This window comes from Gallus gallus, chromosome 2, assembly GCF_016699485.2.
Source record: "Gallus gallus isolate bGalGal1 chromosome 2, bGalGal1.mat.broiler.GRCg7b, whole genome shotgun sequence".
Classification (NCBI taxonomy): Eukaryota; Metazoa; Chordata; class Aves; order Galliformes; family Phasianidae; genus Gallus; species Gallus gallus.
Genome location: NC_052533.1, coordinates 48,232,107 through 48,251,876, shown reverse-complemented (window position 1 = coordinate 48,251,876; position 19,770 = coordinate 48,232,107). Strand labels below are relative to the sequence as shown.

The 19,770-nt window shown below is 37.8% G+C and overlaps 1 protein-coding gene across 1 annotated transcript in view; it reads right to left on the bottom strand.

The window, feature by feature from the left end:
* PDE1C (phosphodiesterase 1C) overlaps positions 1 to 19,770 on the bottom strand; it is a 295,579-nt gene that overhangs the window by 146,530 nt on the left and 129,279 nt on the right. The window contains 1 exon segment of the mRNA XM_046938139.1: positions 4,424 to 4,486. Coding sequence (XP_046794095.1) covers positions 4,424 to 4,486 — 63 coding nt within the window.

Sequence of the window (19,770 nt, the reverse complement as noted above, 5' to 3'; positions counted from 1 at the left end):
AACATCATGGTTTGCTAAGGGAGTGATGAAGGAAGAGAAAAAAGAAGAGAATAAGGAAGAAAAGGCTAACTTTGGCAGATCTATTTTCAATGCCAATGGTTATTTCCATTTGAGGACTGCTTGGCCTCTTTACTAGTCATGCATCTAAAAACTGGGAAAGTCAAAAGCAGTCCAGAAGCACTAAGAGATTTTCTACAAAGACAAAAAAAAAAAAACCATGTTGTGCAGATCTTTGTGATATTAACTCACAGAGATTCTAATTACTAAAGTAATGCTGGGCCCTTTGATAAAAATATCTTTTCTAAGTATCACCTTTTATCAGCTAATTAATCCTGAGCATAAGAAGTACTTTATTACATGAGAACACATGACCTTTCCCTTTTAATATCAGAGGAGTCTTCACTCACCAAATTTCCTTTTCTACTGCACCAGAATTGCCTCTCTTCAATTGCCACAAAGGAAAGTCAGATTTGCCATTCTAATATAGGTCAATGTCCAAATCTATCCAAAATTCCTCATAAAGGAAGTCAGTAGCAGACATCAACATGAATAAAATTTCTCTGGTGGATATTTCGGCCATAAAATAGTATTCTTTAGCCCACATAAATATATATATACATATATATCTTCAGTTAAGATGCAAAAATCTGAAGAAGAATGAGATAAGGACGTGTCTCCACATTTCATGTTTCTGAGCATTAATATGGAAATATAGCATCTGTATACACAGCAAGCTCACTAAATGGCCTGACAACTGCATACAGTCAATCATTTCTGTTACTCTTTTTTCCCACTTTTCCTCGGCCAGTCTCATTCATTATATCCAACTGTGGCATTGCAGGACAAGATGGACAGACTTTATAACATCAGTTGTAAATAGCCTCTAGCACAATGGATTGCAATCTGGATGTTGAGCGTTGAGCTTCAGTCGATCCTAAAATGAGTCATATACATGTTTTGCAAAGCTGACTTGAGCTAATTTATTTCTTTTTACCTTTTTCTCCCATCATTCTCATATTACCTCTCCACAAAATCTATGGAAGTTAAAAAAAAAAAATCTATATTGTCCAGTAAACACTTTATATGCCTTTTTAAAACTTACATCTTTTGAAATGTTGAAAAGGTAACATTTAAATTTCAGCATTTGAGGAAAAATCAGTCTTAGCCTCACAAGTTCTGAAGAGTGAAAGTGTGAAAATTGTACCTACAGATCTGTGTCCCATGTGTTCACAATATGTCATTCCCTACAAGCAAATACTGAGTTAACTTCACAACAATCCATCTCTAGTTTTCAGAAGAAGACAACAGAATGAGTTTGGTTCATAGGTGACAGCTGAGGTTTTCATAGAATTACAAAGCTGAAAATCCCAGACCTCTACCCAGTCCTCTCAACCATGCAAACTTTCTCTAGGCAGTTTAATTTATATGGATTCCCTAAAACATGTGGACAATTATGGAATTAAGAAACAGTGTTTGGAGGTAAGGAATCCACGTCCCTCACAACAGGCTTAATTTTTTTCCCAGTCAGCTACTCCAGCTGCACATCTGTTATCATACACTACATGTCAAACCTGTTCTCAGAACCATCGGCACGAAAGGATGTGACAGACTCAAGTGGGTGAAATGAATAAGGAGTGACATTTGGAACATTAATAACGCTAGCTGGAGAGATTAATCATGGACTCCAACCCCTGCTACTCTACCCAGTGACTGTCTCCATGCCTAGAAGTGGTGCATTCCTCTCTTACCTTTTTAGTCTGAATTGTGTAACTAATGCATTTGCAACTGTGATAGACAGAGGAAGAGCTGCAGGATCATAGAGATATGTACCCGAAGGCTTGTTTGCCTAAAGGTTTCTTCATTTTCTGTCATATTTTGATTCAGTAAAATACACCACTCCTCCTCCCAGGCTCCAGCTGATATTATATGTATTTTTGATACTGCAGTTACCTATGGTAGTCTGTCCAGACTAGTACAATACAGTATCACTTAATGACTTGAATTCTAGTCTAGTAGTCACCTCTCTGCAACTAACTGGGTCTATTTGTCAGATAAAGTTACTTCATCTGAAAATTCCCAAAGCAGGAAATTAATAGAACATCTGCCTACTCATCATCCCTTCTCTGTAAAAAAATCATCTTTATAAACTTCCCTTCAAAACCAGTGTAATCTGATTATAAGCATCTAATGACAGCTTATCCCCAAAATAGGTTGAACAATACCCCTTCCCCAAGTCTGGGCCATGACATAATTCAGACTAGAGGCAATGAGTCAAAACAAAATTAAAAATCAAAACCCTAAAAAGAAGTCAATTCACATTTTAGTAAAAGGCAGGGATGAGGTTCTGCCATTTTGTTGTGGATGTGCAATACTCCACTCTGTGTGAAGCCCTGCTTACAGCATCAGGACTTCCCAAGGACTAAGGCAACTGGTAGCCTGAGTCAGAGCAACTGGGTCTGACTGAAACTGAAAAATGCATTAGAAATGTAGCAAGTTTTTCCTGCAGTCATTTTCTGGAAAGAGTGACTAACTTACAAATTTCTCAACATTCTGTAATATAATCCAATCATCTGACATTAATTCATCTGAAATGTCTAGAAATTTTCTGTGCTTCAGAAAAAAATGAGTTAAACATTCAGATACATGAGTTTTTCCTTTTCGTCTTGCCTTCCTTTTCATTCCGGCATTTCAGTTTGCTTTCCATTCATTTCCTCCATCTACCATGCAATGTTAGCTAGTGAGTTTCATTCAACTCTTTCAGAACGCTACCTTCTTCCTCAAAAGTATTCATGAGAAAAGTCTGCAGGTGCTACAATTAAGTCAAACCAGTACAGGATCACTTCTGATTTTCAACAAGCTGCCAGCTTTTTTTCTCATCACTTTTTTTTCCCCCTTTCTCCAATTAACAAAACACCAGTATTTGTTAGACCAATATGGAGAAATACATTTCACTTTGGAATTCATGCATGTGTTTTCTAAAAATCCCTCTGCTGAATCAAATTCACATCTGAATGACAATGAGCAATTGCACAGTTAGAGAAGTTCATTTTCTGTAACTATTCTGTATATTTAAAACAAAGTCTTTTACTATAAAACATTTAAAAGAAAAAAAGAATTAGAATTATATTCTGAAGAAAAAAAAAACGGTACAGAATACTAATGGAGTCTCCATCATCATCTTATAAGACCTTTATATATAGTCTCTAGGATGGATTTCTCACATTGCAGTTCTGGATGCCTTAATGTAAAACTAACATCGGTACAATATAGTATTGCTGTTCCTCATTTACTTCTCTACAAACTCGGCTTTCTCATAGCACTTTCAGTCACAGATTTATGAACACTGGACTGCTGAACTACTTATCTGTCTGTCTCATTTGGCACATCTTGCCTTTCAGATAGGATCATTATCTACAAACTGGCAGAACTGCTCATAAAGCGAATTGCAGAGCACATCAGTAAGATCAAGGGCAGAGTTTATAGCCTTCTGAAAACATTTATTATATATGAATTAACTGCAACTGCTTCCATTCTGGGCAGATGCGGCTAGCAGTGCTGTGAAACCTAATTAACTATTTGCCTTACTGATATTGGCTTACAAATACACTTGATACACAGTTATTTACCAAATTGAAAGAATTGCCTCATTACTTTCCTGCCCTCTGGTTGTTACGCTGTGGGAAAGAGATAACACCTGTTCTATAAAACTGGATGTTTCAAGAAGACCAAAGTATCCACTCTGATTTATCTCCTCTTTAAATAAAACAGTCTTCATCTTTCTAATCTTTCCTCACACCGAAGGCTCATCATTTTCATCAACAGGCTGTGGAATCCTCTTCAGTCTGCTTTATCTTCCATCACTGAGAGCTACCAAGATAACATAATATCCACAGGGCAAAAGTCTCATCATTTCCCAAAAGAGCTATTCAATCTCTTGAATATTATCCCCGCATTCCTTCATTTTCTGTCTACCTTCACAGGCTGAGCAGTGCACGTCCTTCTAGGAATTCTTTCCCCTTGCTAGAGAGTTAATTTGAAACCAAGATCCAGCATAAGGCCAGAATGAAGGCTAAGAAACAATTTTTTTGACTGGTATTTGAATTGTCACATACATGGTACCGGAGCTCATGTTCTTACAGTTTTCTTGTTCAGTCCTAATTGCAACCTATGCGAGGAGCAGTGGGAGTCCCAGGGGAGGATGGAAAGAAAGATAGATGAAGAGACTTCCAAAAAAAGCCTAAATGGGAAATGTTGCTCAAACTGAAATCAGCAGTAATTTTTTGAGAACCAGAGTTTTGTCTGCTTATTTCCATCTCTTCCAAGTCAGACGAACAGCCTCATGTCAGAAGCTAAGAAAAATGCTGTCACCCTGCCTTTGCCTGGCCCCATCACCCTCCATGCCCCCACACACGCAGTGACTGACCGTATGTGAATTATCAGACTGTGGAGTCGCTCAAATGTGACCACTGTTTCCCACAACAAGCTCCTGAAATAAAGAAAATCCATCAGCTCTTTTCACCATGCCTTTCTGTAGGGAAAAAAAAAAAAAAAAAAAAAAAAAAAAAAAAAAAGCCTGAAATCTTGACTGCTGTTAGGCTACAACAGCACATGTTGTATTTTTTAAGATACAATAAACAACTCTCAAGGAGTTGACTGCAAGCTTTTAAATATCTGTATGTATTTGGACTTAAAAAACTAACAAACAAACAAAGTATTTTAAGCATTCTGTGAAGTTTCATTGAAGGTCAGACCACTCACACTTAACATTTTGAAAATCCCTCTTTAAAATCTGAAGGAAGTTTACTTTCTTCCTTCCCATAAATAATTTCCTTTTAAAGATTAATTCCTGCATGGAATGAGCTCAGTATTTTAAGTGAATAAACACTGTTTCATAATCTGAGAAGTGCCGAACAACAAAATATTTCCCCTCACATTTATTTCTGTTCCATAACATTAGGACTAAGTGAAAAACATCCAGGCAGACTTATCTGTATGACATTGTACTAGACTACCAGTAGATAGAGGAGATTTCCATATATATATATATATATTTCCTTATCAGACGAGAAAAGACTAATCAAATAATTTTAATTATTAAAAATAAATAAAAATCAGGGGAAAAGTGATCTATCAAATTTAACAAAGTGTTTAGCTAAGGTTCAGAGGTACATCAAATACCATACTAATAGCGAAAGTGAATTTCGGTTCATTTTAAGAAACTTCAACAGAGCAGCAAACCTGCTGCTGATTATCCCCAAACTAACAAAACAGAGGATTGGAATGTTAAACATAACAAACAAAGCCAAGGGGAAATATGAGTTTAGGCAAGGTCATACTAACTAAAATGCAACACTTCCTTGCAAATGTATTTTTCCAGAAAGGGCAACTTCCCTTCTGCAAGGTCTGTAGCTTATTATTCTCTATGATGATTCACACTGCACAATAACATTCCTATTTGAAAAACAGAACCAGTGCAATTTTAAAACAAGTACATATTTCCATCCAGGACACTGTAAGTTCAAGTAGACAAGCTGTTTGAACCTTTGAAGATTTATATAGTTGCTTTGTCTGATAATCTACTCAGTTGTCTAGGTTTTCCTTTTCCATTGTTGCTGTACCCTTTTGATAGGATACCAGTATCACACCACTGGATGCCTATAAGACTCTCCCTGCAGCCTGTGGTGTATGGCCAGTCCTTGCTAAAGTCAAAAAGCGGGTAATAATAACAATAACAACAATAATAATAATAATAATGGAACTATTCAGCCGTACTGGCAAAGTTTCAAAACTCAGGTTCCCAAATAGTATAGCTTGGGAAGTGATGATAAGACCCGGGCAGTAAACAGATGCTGAACAAATGTCTCAGGAATGGTGACATGAAGTGACAATTCAAGCTAACTTACCACGGTGAGATTATTTTATCTCTCTGTACTGTGAAAAATAATACATCACTGCTGTTATTAGTAAGTGACAGAATGAGGTGCTGTAGTCTCCCATGCAAGAATAAGTAGTTCACAGAAAACAAATTTGCTGCATTGGACACATTATTTGCATGGTTTTCTTCCATTTCTTACCAAGGGTAGTGTTAATCAGCTAGAGGTTTTGAGTATTCACCAAGCTGAATCCATAATAGGAAAAAAAAAACAAGCCATGTGCTGTCTGCAAAACAAGCTTTAGCATGGTTTAGAAATGCTCAGCGTGAATGAAGACTGTTAGCTCATTCCAAGGACAAGATGGAAAACAGCCTTAAGGTATCTTCAGTCACAACCATTAGTTTCACCGATGACTAAATAAATAATGAGGACATTTCTAAGAAGATGTCCTGGAAGATTTCTCACACTTGCTGTGCAAGGAAGGTACCAGGAGATATCTCTGTGTGGATCTAGTTCCAGTCTAGTCCCAGAGCTACATTTAGACCTCATACATTACCACTGCACACTTCCCGCTAACAGCTCTGCTTCAAAGACACCCACTTTTAAGAGTGAATCACTTCTAGCTGGAAGAGTGTTCAAACAACATTCACTCATTTGCTTGGTCATTCTTTCACTTTGTGATACTGGTGGTTAAAGTTGCTGAAGAGGTGTCCTTGGAGATGGAAGGTTCTTGCCTTTCCCAATATATTTTTGCCACTATTTCCTCACATTAGCTTAGAAGAGCCCTATGTTGAAATCTGTATTCAACACAGCTTGAAAACAGACCATAACGCTAGAGATAAGTTGGAATAAAATAGTTTTTAAAAACAAAATGAATATATAAGTATATATATATGTTTGTATATATTTAAAATTAAAATATTCTAAACCTTTGAAGCAGAACACATCAAATCTCCATGTGTTAGCAAGCCACGATTACTTCTGTGTTTCTTCTTGCACTGCAAAGTCCTCTATAAAGACTTTTTAAACATACCCACACAGATGTCTCTATAGCTTGGTTGTTCAGCAAAACACAGCCTGAATTTACACATGACATTGGTGACAGTCAGTCACCACACATACCTATGGTTTGAAGTGCCCTCAGCATTCAAGGCAACAAGTTGGTAATGCAAGGCTTAAAGCAGACCCCCATGCTTCTGAAGGCAGAGGCTATGCAGTTTTGTGAAACAACATGGGATGCCTACATGTCAATAACTATATCAAGTCCTCTGTCTGAGGACTGTGTCAGATTAATTGGTGGAGATAGGAGATATGCTTCCAGATTCTTCGGATTCGATGCACCTAACACGTGTGATACCTGTTCTTCTCATTAAGTAATAAGCTCTCTACTTCCCAGTGAGTCGAGCTCCAATTCAGTTTCACAAGAAAACTAGCAACCTGCATTATTCAAGAGAAATACTCAAGGGGTAGGGAAACACGGATGAACTGAAAAACAGAATTATTAAATACTAATTACACAGTTGTGCCTGTTCAAGTGCCTTCTTCCTCAAAATGTTGGTTAGACATCTCATTTCCAGAAGAGTAATACCAAACAGTATAATTAAACTAACTTCATTTCCACTTTCTTTTAAGACAAACTTAGTGGCAATTGAAAGACTCAAAAATGCAGATGTCATTTTTTAGTGTACTGAAAATACATAACTTCTAAATTTTAATAGTTTTCTTTCCAATCAGAAATATCAATTTCTTGTGCTTCCCATTGAGTTCATGCTTTCTTTTATATTCTATACCTTTTCCTCTAGTTGAGATCCTTCTACAGAGAGAAACCTATCATGTGCCCATAAAATATGATGTTTGGGTAACAAGTTTGCAATTCAGTCAAAGATTTTGCTGCACCTGTGTGCATATGATGCTTTGAAGGAAAACGCTATCCTAATTACATCCTTTCAAACAAAACCTGGACAAAGAAATCTGAATTTGCTCTTATTACAGCAACAGTTTTCCAAGAACAGACAGTTACATATATGCAGACATCTCAAAGAACGCATCAGAGAACGCTAGTCATTCTTTCCCATTTCCTTCAACACATGCAACTTTACCACTTCCAAGTCCTCCATCCACTCTAAATATATGGAAATCCAGATGCTACCCATTGAAATGTAAAGCTACAGAGACTGGGAGACATTTTTTTCCACCCACACCTTTTTCAGTTGCAACCACTATGTGCAGGTCGACAGACACTGTGAGAGGTTTCTCAGACCTATCCATGTTTCCATCACTGGATTAACAAGGAGCGACTCACAATTGTCCAGCTCCACATGGCAGAGGAGTGCACTTTTTCTAGTGATGTGACCAACTACCTGTACGTTCCAGACACCATTGATATTCTATATCACCATATGTCATTTTTCAACTATCCTGAATCAGCTGCAAACCACTTGGGCCCCATCTCTAACTGCTGCACAACTCTTTTATTAATGTTTTACTAAGGTTTAAGCATTGAAGAATAATGAAGCTGTCATTCAGAAATATCTTTATATTTATTCTTTATACTATAATTTAGAATATAATATATATACCATATATATGTATGTTACATAATAAATATTATATATTTATAACTTCTAAGTGAAGGTTACAGGATAAATGATGATGAAACAAATACAACTTTAATTATGCTTTCCTTCCAAAACGTTTCAGTTCTAAATTCAGTTTAGAGCAGTGTCAAGGCTACGCGGAATATAGGGCTGAATACTCCTCTCTAGAGATAAAAAGATGAGAGCTGATGCTGATTGCCATTGGTCTCCCATTGTTTTTCAAGGACACTGACAAAAAGCATGGCATTGGCCTGCTCACACAGACAGAATAATTGGGGTGCTGCACTCTCAGTATACAGCCAATCCAGCCGAGAACAGGAGTGAAATGAAACTGTACTGAATACATGTGTTGGGAGTGTTTGTTACGAAAGTCCTGAGAAAAATGGGAGAGCCTCTCTGTCATCACCAAACTTCAAGTTTGATCCCAAAAGAGTCAAAACCTTCAAGTATTGGGAGATTTTCATCACAAAAAAAAATGCTCTGTTGTGCCGCCAGTTAATTCACACCTCATTTTTAGAAGAGGACAGCCACGTTTATTCTACATATCCTCTCAGCTCCGCACTGACATTTACAGTTTTCAGATGTTTAACATTAGTTAGCTCCCTTCCAGGCCCTGATGCTGAATGATTTCTAGTGCTATGCATGCTACGGACAGTGTCCTTCAAGCTTTGAGGATAAGGCTCACACCTTTGGAAGCTGTAGTACTTGTCAGCTTTCCTACCACTCACCTTGGTAAGCTTTAGGACAGGACAAGAAAGAAATTAATCTAATCCAGAAATTTAGAATTTTCTGTTCATCAAAGGGTAGCATTTCTGGAGATAGTAATGGAGATGCTGATTAGTGGTAACTGCTGTGACTTCAGTCTTTGGTATCTTTAAGCTCTGTCAATAAACATATTGGTGCTCAAGTTCTTTGTGTCTCATGAGCATTAAAATTGACACTACAGCATAATCAGAGCAAGTAGTTGTCTCCATTGTTTTATTAGTATAGAAACTCGCAAAAGATGTGTCTGTCATCACAATCTGAAAATGTTCACCATATCACTGGGGGAAAAGAATATGTACCACAGCTGAAATACCATATCACTGGGGGAAAAGAATATGTATCACAGCTGAAATCTGTAAGAAAGCTGACCATTTCTACAGCTTAGTCAGTCTAAAGAAAAATTAACAAGATGTTGCTTTTCAGAGAATAAACATTACAAGAATGTATTGATTTTCTTTTCAAAACAAATCTACTGGTGGCAAAAGATGCTGAACTGACAATAGCTTAGGAGATCCTACTCATTTATGTATACGCAACACGGTCAGCATTCATAATGCAAATTTTTATTTCATTTCCATGTTGCAGCCATTTACCACATGAACATGGACCAGCAGAAGTAGGACAGCAGCTTAGCCTCTGTGTCTGCTCATTCCTTGAGCATTCAACATGTTTCATGTTTGGAGGGACTTAACCAGCTTCTCCAATGCCAACCACTTATTTCACAAAACCACAAGTCACAAAACCAATGCTGATCTGGGCCATGGATTACACCCACTCTTGCAGCAGGTAGGGACAAGTATTTCTGTCCTGAATTCAAGGCAAAACTGGATAAGTTCTTAGTCTGCAGTCACTAAGTACTGCCAGAATTATGTGTTGTTAGGTATGTTATTCGGTTACTAGGAAAAAAAATTCAATGTGGATCAGCATCTCTCACTTTTTCTTTTACTTGTTTTACTGGTGTTTTGTTGTTGTTGTTGTTTGTTTTTTAAGTACATTCTGCTGTGAATTTTCCTAGGAAAACAAACAAGAACCACTTTCATCCTACGTATTCATTACTATTAACACCTATGACCATGAAAAGCAACACCATAAATTAAATGTATACAAGCTTAGAACAGCTGTGTTTCGCAGAGCAGCAGGTCTACTGAAAGTCTTCTGCACTGCATAAAGCATCTTTTCTTACACCAAACTTAAAGGAACAGACTTTTATTTTTGTCCCTTTTTAAAACAGGAGATCCTAATCAATAAAGGAGTAAAAAAAATACCCTGAAAACATGTTTTATGTAAGTATTAGTTTAAAAAGTGTTCCAAAGGTATGTAGCTTAATTACATGCACTGCTAAATCTGAATACGTTGCAAAGGAGCACAGAAATAAGATACCTGTACATGTTAAGATCAATAACCAATAACACCACTTCTGTTATGTTTAGACAATAGTTATTTTTTATATCTTAAGGTAAAGCTGTAGCTAGGTGAGAGGAAGCGTAGATTTAAGTAGCTTATTAATCTGTATGATTATTAGGAGTAAGCAGCTATATGGAAAAAAACACAAACCCAAAAGGATTTCTAACCAGGCATTGGAAAGCCAGACTTCCAAAGTCCTGCCCCTACATTTTGTTGAAAAACAAACAAACAAACAAACAAAAAAAAACCCAAACAACAACAAAAACGTGCCTCTCTACTACAACCGGGGGAAGGAAAATAACCTTTGGAAATGGTCACGCACAACTTTACTCCTGAGAGCTTTAGATCAAGATCAATCTCAAACTGGGTGCATCTAGCATGTGTATTCTACATATACACGTTCATCTATCTGTACAGCCAAGCACATTAGCACCTCCAAGTATAGTCAAATGATGAATCCACAATGTAAACAGCTCAAATATTTTTATGAAGCCCTTTGAGAAGCATAGTATGTGCAGATAAGCGCAGAACAACTGGATGTTTCTACTAGAGAACCTCTGCACCAGGAGAATAATTGTTCCTTTGCAAAATTAGTCTAGCATCATCATCCACAGGAGTATAACATTAACTCACATGGAAAAATACACATTCTGAAGCAAGGTCTACATTTCTTCCGACTCATCAGCAGATGGATAGGATTGATGGAAGGAGATGCACCTGCCATAAACTACAGAAAATTGCTTCTCAGTCTTCTCTGTGGTGCTGTTCTACGCATACTTTGACTCAGTTTACAAGTTAGGAAGCAGAGCGAATAACCTGTAATAGGTATATTAATGTGTGATTCTTTTTCAAACTAATGCACACACAAAGGGAGACCAAGTCCTTTGCTACTACTTACAGCTTATTTTCCATTTTTTGTGTTCACACTTGGAAGCCAGCCTGTCAAAATACATTACTGGATATGTTCCCCTGTGCCTGCAGAGATGGCACGACACAGCAGGGAGCTGCCAATGTTTTCACAATAGGCTCTTGTAGATGTTTTCACCTTAATGTGTGACAAGTTCTTTGGTCCAGAGAGAGTGTAATATTCACCTAGATAAGACATAAAAATCTGGATGACTTTTTCATCTATCATTTCAGTAGAATACTATACGTCAGTTATAATCTCAAAACAGGCAGGACAACAGGCAAACAAAATGCATTTAAGGGGGAAAATCATTCATAAGTCTTGGATAATCCACTGAGAATTTGCTAATGCAGACACAGAGCTTAATCAGTAGAAATCAAAAAGGAGGACTCTCTGGTGCGGCAATGAGGAAAGAGGGCTTATAGCTTTCCTATATTTGATAAGACTTCTTAGTTGTTCCAGTGTAATCCACACTAATAGTGAGAAATTTCTCTTGAGAAAAAGTCCCACAGCTAGGAGATGGCTGATTTTCTCCTGGGACACATTATCCCACCAAAGACACCTCATCCACTGCTTTTGATAGAGTTTTAACAAACTGCCTTAGGATTGATTCCCTCTTTCTTTGTCAAGGGAAATGTGTGTCAAGGAATTGAGAGATTTTGAAGGCTGGAAGCTTACGCAGGACTTCAATTATTCTGCTCTCCCACAAAAGAATTCCTCACGTAAAAGCTCACTCCTACACCAACTGCCAAAATAATGTCAGTCATTAGCAGTGTTTTTCTTTCTCTCTCACTTACCCCCGCCCGCCACCAATGCTGCCTTTTGGTCTGACCACTACATTGAAGAGACAGATTAAAACAATTCTTACTGATTTAAATTGAATTTGAGACACAACTAAGGCAAAGGGTCCCGAACTAGTCATGGAAATGCTGCAATTTAGGATAATTTAAGTAACCACCTTTTGCAATTACCTAGAATACTGAAAACTAAAACTGCCTCAAAGTTGCTAAAGCTCATATATTATAATTGCTTAATGGGAAAATCAATTACCTATGCATTACTTGAAGCACTGGCTCAGAGGGGTCAACTTTTCAGCAGCTGCTGGGATTACTGGTTTGACCAGATAAAATCTAGCATTCAGGAACTCCTGGATATTCAACTGAAGTGCGAAGTGCTACAGCCTAGATGCAGCAAGTGGCAGTGAAATCCTAAATGTTAGGGTTTCCCACTTCTTTCTTAAGCTTACCCTTAGAAAGAAAAGGTTTAAGAGAGACAAAACTATTGCATGAAGTGTGTGTTAGTGGAAGATCAGAGTCATACAGAGATTCAAGACTAATGTTTTTCTTACTTATGCAGTCAATTAGAAAAATTTGCACAGTTACGAAAGAAGGATGAGAAGGAACAAAGGAATTGGAAATGGCAGTTAGGGAAAAGAATGAGTGGAGACAAATGTTTTAACTCTTGTGTCAACAACTGCTTTCAAGAAATAGAACATTTGCACTAGCATCTGAAAAAAAAAAATTAGTTCTGGTTTTACAGTGCAAATAAGAAGGACAGAAAGAGATATTCTGTAGAGCAGCCTCTGCCTTTGCTAACAGTTAAGCCAAGCTCCATCAAAACAAGGCCCCTTCCTAGCGGCGCCAACTGTTTTCATCCAGATTTGGGAAATGAGAAGTCTGTTTAGGCATACAGGAACTGCAGGAGTAGCAATCGTCCTAACCTCCTCTCTCTTATGCTACCAACGTGAACACCAAAGTTAATGTCTTTTTCACCAAGGAGGTTAAACTGGCTTCCATGCATCAAATCTGAGTAACTCACTTCCACGGGGCAAAAAAAAAATACAATGAATAAATAAATAAATAATCAGCGGTGTTTTACGGAAAGATCATGTCCAATAAACAATAATATAGGGCTTAACTGAATTCTTCATTATGTTTTATTAACCTTTTTATACAAATCATAGGAAAAGGACTTTCTCTTACATCCCCTCACCATATTCTAATCTAATTATTTGAATGTGCTTCAGTAAAGTAGCTGAGATTAGCTAAAACTGAAATGTACCCTTACTGGTAGCAGTGTACTGGGAAAGCAGAATAACATTCCATGCAAGTAAATAATGAAACTGCAAAACCCCAAATTAAAAAGAAAATCACTTCAATGTAGCTAAAAATAAGTCAGTGTAAAGAGTTCTGGGTATCATTGAAAGCCAAATTAACCCAATGGGAAGGTGTCAGGAGACTGGGCTTATTTTCCTCCCATGAGGCTTTCCAAATTTGTATGTGCACTATCTTATTTGGCTCCAATTGGCAGAAACAGAAGTGCCAAAGCAACATAAGGCTGTAGTGCACCTAATCTGTCTCACCTATTTTTAGACTGTTAATCACTTGGGTGCCTCACTAGTGAAAAACCTTTCTCTAGCAGATATATACATATATGAGAATATATATATATATATATTTCAAAACAAAGCCTAGGAAAGGAGAAGAAGAAACAAGACTGCTCCTATTCAGTCTATTTCCCCAGGACTTGATGAGGAAAACTTGTCAGGCACTAAGAATTTTAAAAAAAGAAAGCATCTATACTTTTCAAAGTCATTTCACACCAATTTTACTCTACCAAAAAGAGAACAAATGTTGCAAAATCAGGGATTACAAATATCTTCTTCCAAAATGTTATAGATATTTTGTTTTCCTTTCAGCTATGGGAGAGTAACACAAATGTACTTCCAGGATCCAGCATACAATGTGATCTAAAATCCTGAAGCAATTCTGTACAGTGTCTGTAAAACCTGAAGCTAGATGATACCACAATTACATTATGAAAAGCAGTTTCATATATGGATAGAGGACCAGTGCAAAAGCAGATGTGTGTTATCAGCTCTGCTGAAATGATAATGAAGTCTGTGACCTAAGCAGGAACACATTTAGGAAAAACCTTGACATAGCTTTTTTATTGTGAAAGACACTTATCATCACGGTATTTCAGTAGCATAAGCTACACTTGCCATGTTCAAATCTGGCAGAATCTATTCCTTATCATGCAAGATGTGTTACTGTTAAAATAAATTCTTTACAACCAATAATTTTTGGATGTATAATAAATCATCTGGACAAACTATGCTTGATATATTAAATATTTCAGTAGTCATTAATTATTAAGATCTTGCATTTATTGATAATTTTTCAAAACTGTAATATGAGATATGGTATAAAATAGGTATTCATAAAATAATAGCAACATAAAACAGTAAGAAAGATTTCATCACAATTTAGTCTTGTTTTCAGAATTATTTTGAAATTACTCTGGATAAAGAACTCCCATTACTCTTGTCAAGAATCCAAAATTTATGTCTTCCTCTATCATCATACTAAAAAACAGGTGCTACATTTTGTGTAGAAAAACTGAGCAAGGTTTCAAGAGCAAGAAACAAATGTGCATGTCTGTATGGAGTCCAATTTCAATGCACCTTCCAGTTCTCATAAGAGAGGGAAATAGGAGAAGGTAAAAAAGAGGGAGAGTATGTAAAAATGACAGTCATGTTTAAAGTTTTCTTATTATAGAAAGTTCTGGGACAAAAAAAGCTGGAATTTTCTTCCCCACTCAACACAAAGTTTCTCTGCACACAGTCAGTATTAGCTTCCTCTGTGAACTAAAGCCCAAACAGCACTTAGCTTCTGTCACCTCGCACCACGATCTTTTATTCACAGCTGTGTAATGCTGCCGCAATGACTGCACTTAAACTACATTAAAAGATCATTCAGATTGCAAAGTCAAGCACCCAGAATGCTAGGAAATATCAAATTAAGGTTGGCAATGACACTGTAAATTGGCCATTCATGTGCAAATTAATTACAAGCTTTACTAAAACACCATTTTTGATTTTTTTCCCAATGCACCTGTGATTCTGCACTGCACTTAATAAACAACACTCAATAAGTCAGTACCTTTTATAGTGAAATTAAGCATTCATTAAATTTAACAGAACTAGCCCTTGTAATATTACAGAAATAAGTTATTCTCCATTTGCAAACTGCCCAGCAGCACTGAATTGAAAAATTAACATCAGTTTCCCTGAAATGCGGAGTTTCAAGAAGTCCTGATGAAGTAAGAGCAGTGAGCTGAGGAGGTCTCAGTACCCAAAAGAATTTGCACTTCACAGAGAATTTTGACATACTGAGTTGTACATTTGCATGTGCATGCTACTGATTAGGCTATCGACCGTTAATACATCCTATATATATAGTATTGGAGACAATCCAGCAATAAAGAAAAACTAAGCTAAGCAGCATTATAATTACTTGTAAGGCTTAAGGAATTAGGGGAATTTTTATTATTTGTAATTAAGATAACCTTGCAAGGTCAATAGATAAGCTATGAAAATTAAGTGGTGTCAGAATTAAGTACTATACAACTAAATACATTGTCAAATTGAGTGAGATGCTGAATGACAAATTTTAAACAAGGACACTCTGATGTCCTAAAGCACTGGGAACAGGAAGAGAAGATCTCCAGAGGTCCTCTCCAGTCTACGTTATTTGATGGTTCTCTATCAATAGCACTGACAACAATCTCAATATATGTTGCCCTTACTGTAACAACAAGCTTTCAGAGAGCACCAATGCTTCATTCTCTTTAGTCTGTTCTAGGAGCACTAAAGGACAAGGCTGACACTAGTGCAGTTCTCTGCATATGGTAAAGCTATAGAATTCGTCCTTGAATAGATGCTTTATCTACAGACCACCTAGAATGAGAACTGCAGGGCTAGAAGTCTACCAGCATTTTGAAGTAATCCAAAAAAGACAGTGGTTTATTTTCCTATAAAGTGTCCTGAAGACACTCATCAGCTAAAGCTGGGAGGAAAAAAAAAAAAAGTAGTTTTCCACTTATATATAACACACATGTGGTTTCTCTCCTTGTGCTACACACTAACATATATATCACTTAAAAAGAAAAAACTTTTTTTAAAGAAGGATGTGCACATTGACATTCTTTCCCCTGAGTGTATTAACTAAATGCCAGAGCAAACTGCAACTGAGAAGCACAGGCACAGTGGCGAAAGAAAAGGAAAATGTGGGAAAGAAATGGGAAAGAACAGTTTATGTGTTTACTATCTGACTGCACAAAGAAACAGCAAAATCCCTCTGAAAATTAGGGAAGATCTGATGGTCATACTGTGTGGTTTGTATCACAGTCTGACCCTTTTTAATGATCTTGTTTCTAAAGACATCACATTAGTGTTTTGGAAGGCCTTTTAAGATGCTTCTTTCAGTGTCACAGCCATATTTCAAAGGCAGTTTGGTTACCTTTCTTTTTCTATTCTTATATTTCATATATGGCATTAACAGGTAGATAGAGGAAAAAAAATACATTCATTCATGATGGATGGATACAACATTGGGACTCTTTTCACCTAGCTCTTATATAAAACGAGTTAACTTCAAGAGAAGCATTTGCATCTTAAGGAAAAATAAAATTGTACAGTTAACCAACATGTAGCTAAACCAAAACACAACAGACACAGTTCTGTGTTACTGGCTGAGTACACATGCACTAGTGCAAATTACTGGGGTTTGGAACTAATTTATCTTTGAAGTCCCTTCCAGCTCAAGCTATGCTATGATCATAATGGCAAAAAAATTAAGTATGCCTTCTAACACAGATCATTCATTTGACAACTCTTGAGAAGATATTTAGGACTTCAGAGAGTCCTTAGAAGTGCTAAACTGACTGCACTGGCTAAAGTCATAGAATCATAAAATCATTTGAGTTGGAAGGGACTCTTAAAGGCCATCTAGTTCAACTCCACTGCAATGAACCAGTACGCATACAGCTCAGAGCCCCATCCAGCCTGACCTTGAAAGTCTCCAGGGACAGGGCATCCACTACTTGTCTGTGTAACCTGTCCCAGTACTTCACTGCCCTTATTGTAAAAAACTTTTCTTATATCTAATCTAAATCTCTTCCCTCTTATACATAGATCTCTCTAAAATTAACGCTCCTATTTATTTCCATGGAAAATACAACGACAAAGAGCATAATAACACTACTTGACAGAGCAAATTCTCAGCTACAAAACACTATTTTTCAATAGTCATCCTCGTTAGCTATGCGTTTTTTGCCAGCAATGAACAAGAGCCTGCATGCCACTCTCCTAAAACTCCACACCAGCAGAGGTGACCTACTGTCACTGTCAACAGTGTGAAAACACACCACCCACCACCTCACTGTGCTCACATCCACTGTTTGGTCTTCATGAACATTCAGCAAGCATCCATGAATGTCAGTGGGTGCCATTCATTTTCTGCATTCTGAATTCCACACCTTGGCTTCACTAGTAATATGTTTGACTAGTAACCCCTCCTGCCATACCACCAGCGTCCACCTCTGATGTTGTGGGACAACATAATAAAATAGAAGGCAATACTTTCCTCATGCCTCGCATGGGCCAGCCATCAAATGTGTATCTTTACAATTTAGAAACAAGGATGTTGTGGTGGGCCACGTCAAAGGCCTCACTGAAATCCAGACAGATGATACCAGTATCTCTTCCCTTCTCCTCCAATGCAAATACACCATCATAGAACACCACAAGGTTTGTCAGGCAGGACCAGCTTTTGGTGAAGCCATGCTAGATGTCCCATATCACTTCTCTCTCTTCCATGTGCTTCTCTCCATAGCTTCCAGGAGGATCTGTTCCATGATCTTCCCCAGCACAGTGGTCAGGTGGACAGGTTGGTAGTTCCTGTGTCATCTTTTTACCATCTTAAAAATCAGTGCTATATTGCCTTTTTTCCAGTCATCAGGGACTTCACCTGATTGCCATGACTTTTTGATTGTCACTTAGAGTGGCTTGGTGACTACATCAACCAATTCCTTCAGGACTCTGGGATGCAACTCTTGGGGACCCACAGAATTATGGATGTCCCTTAATAGGAACCTGATCTTTGCTTACAGCAGGGAGGACATTGCTTCCCCATTCCCCACCTTCTAACCCATCTGTTTGAGAAGTGTGTGTAGTTGCCAGTGAAGACTGAGGCAAAAAAAGTTGTTGAGTACCTCAGCCTTTTCCTTGTCTGTTGTTAGCCTGCCTGTGTTGCTCTGTGTAGGAGCTACACCCTCTTAAGGGACTTTCCTTTTCTTACTGATTGCTCTGTGTAGGAGCTACACCCTCTTAAGGGACTTTCCTTTTCTTACTGATATACCTGTAGAAGCCTTTTTTGTCCTTTGCACCTCTTGACAAGTTCAGTTCCAGCTGGGCTTTGGCCTTCCTCATCCCATCCCTACTCAGCCTAGCAATATCCCTATACTCCTTCCAGGATACTTGTCCCTGCTTACACTGCCTGTGCATTTCCTGCTTTCTAGTTTGACCAGCAGGTCCCAGTTCAGCCATGCCAGCCTCTTGCCTTCCTTTCCTGACTTCCTACACCTGGGGATGGAGAGCTCTAGTGGACTAAGGAAACCTTCCTTGAAGATCTGCCGGCTCTGTTCCACTCATTTGTCATTGAGGACAGTTTTCTCACAAGATTTTGTTGACTAACTTCCTAAAGAACTGGAAGTTGGCTTTCCTAAAATTTAGTGTCTTCATTTTACTATTTGTCTGTTCCATATTCTTTAGGATTGTGAACTCCACCATTGCATAATCATTACAGCCCAGGCAGCCTCCAATCCTGATGTCACCAATCAATTCATTTCCACTGGTGAGTAACAGATCCAATACCGTATCGCTCTCTTATTACTTTGTTCAATAATTTCTCTTCCATGCATTCCAGAAGCCTCCTGGATTGCCTACAGATAGCTGAACTGCTTTTCCAGCAGATAACATAAAAGGAGATGAAGCTAACCTAAGAAGGGATTGCAAAGGGCTACCTGAGAGGTTCATTTCTTGCTAATCTCCCAGTGCAGAGAGGTCAGGGAGCACCTCCCACAGGCATCCCACAGATGGGTGCTTTTGGGTTGCTGGGAGTCTCAGCAGTCACACAGAGTATGACCAAGGTTTCAGGTGCTCCAGAAAAAGCAGAAGCAATGCAGGACCTGGGAGTTCATGAAAGCTTCTGCTTTCTGTCTATTCTCCCTCTTGCTGACATCCTCTCCAGCTACTATTGTCTGAGCTACCCACTCATCACTTACCCAAGGTGAGTGAGATGGAAGAATGATAGATAACCTGAGTTGTCATTAAATATCTTGCTTCTCCAATATTGCCATGATTAATCAGCATCGCAGTTCA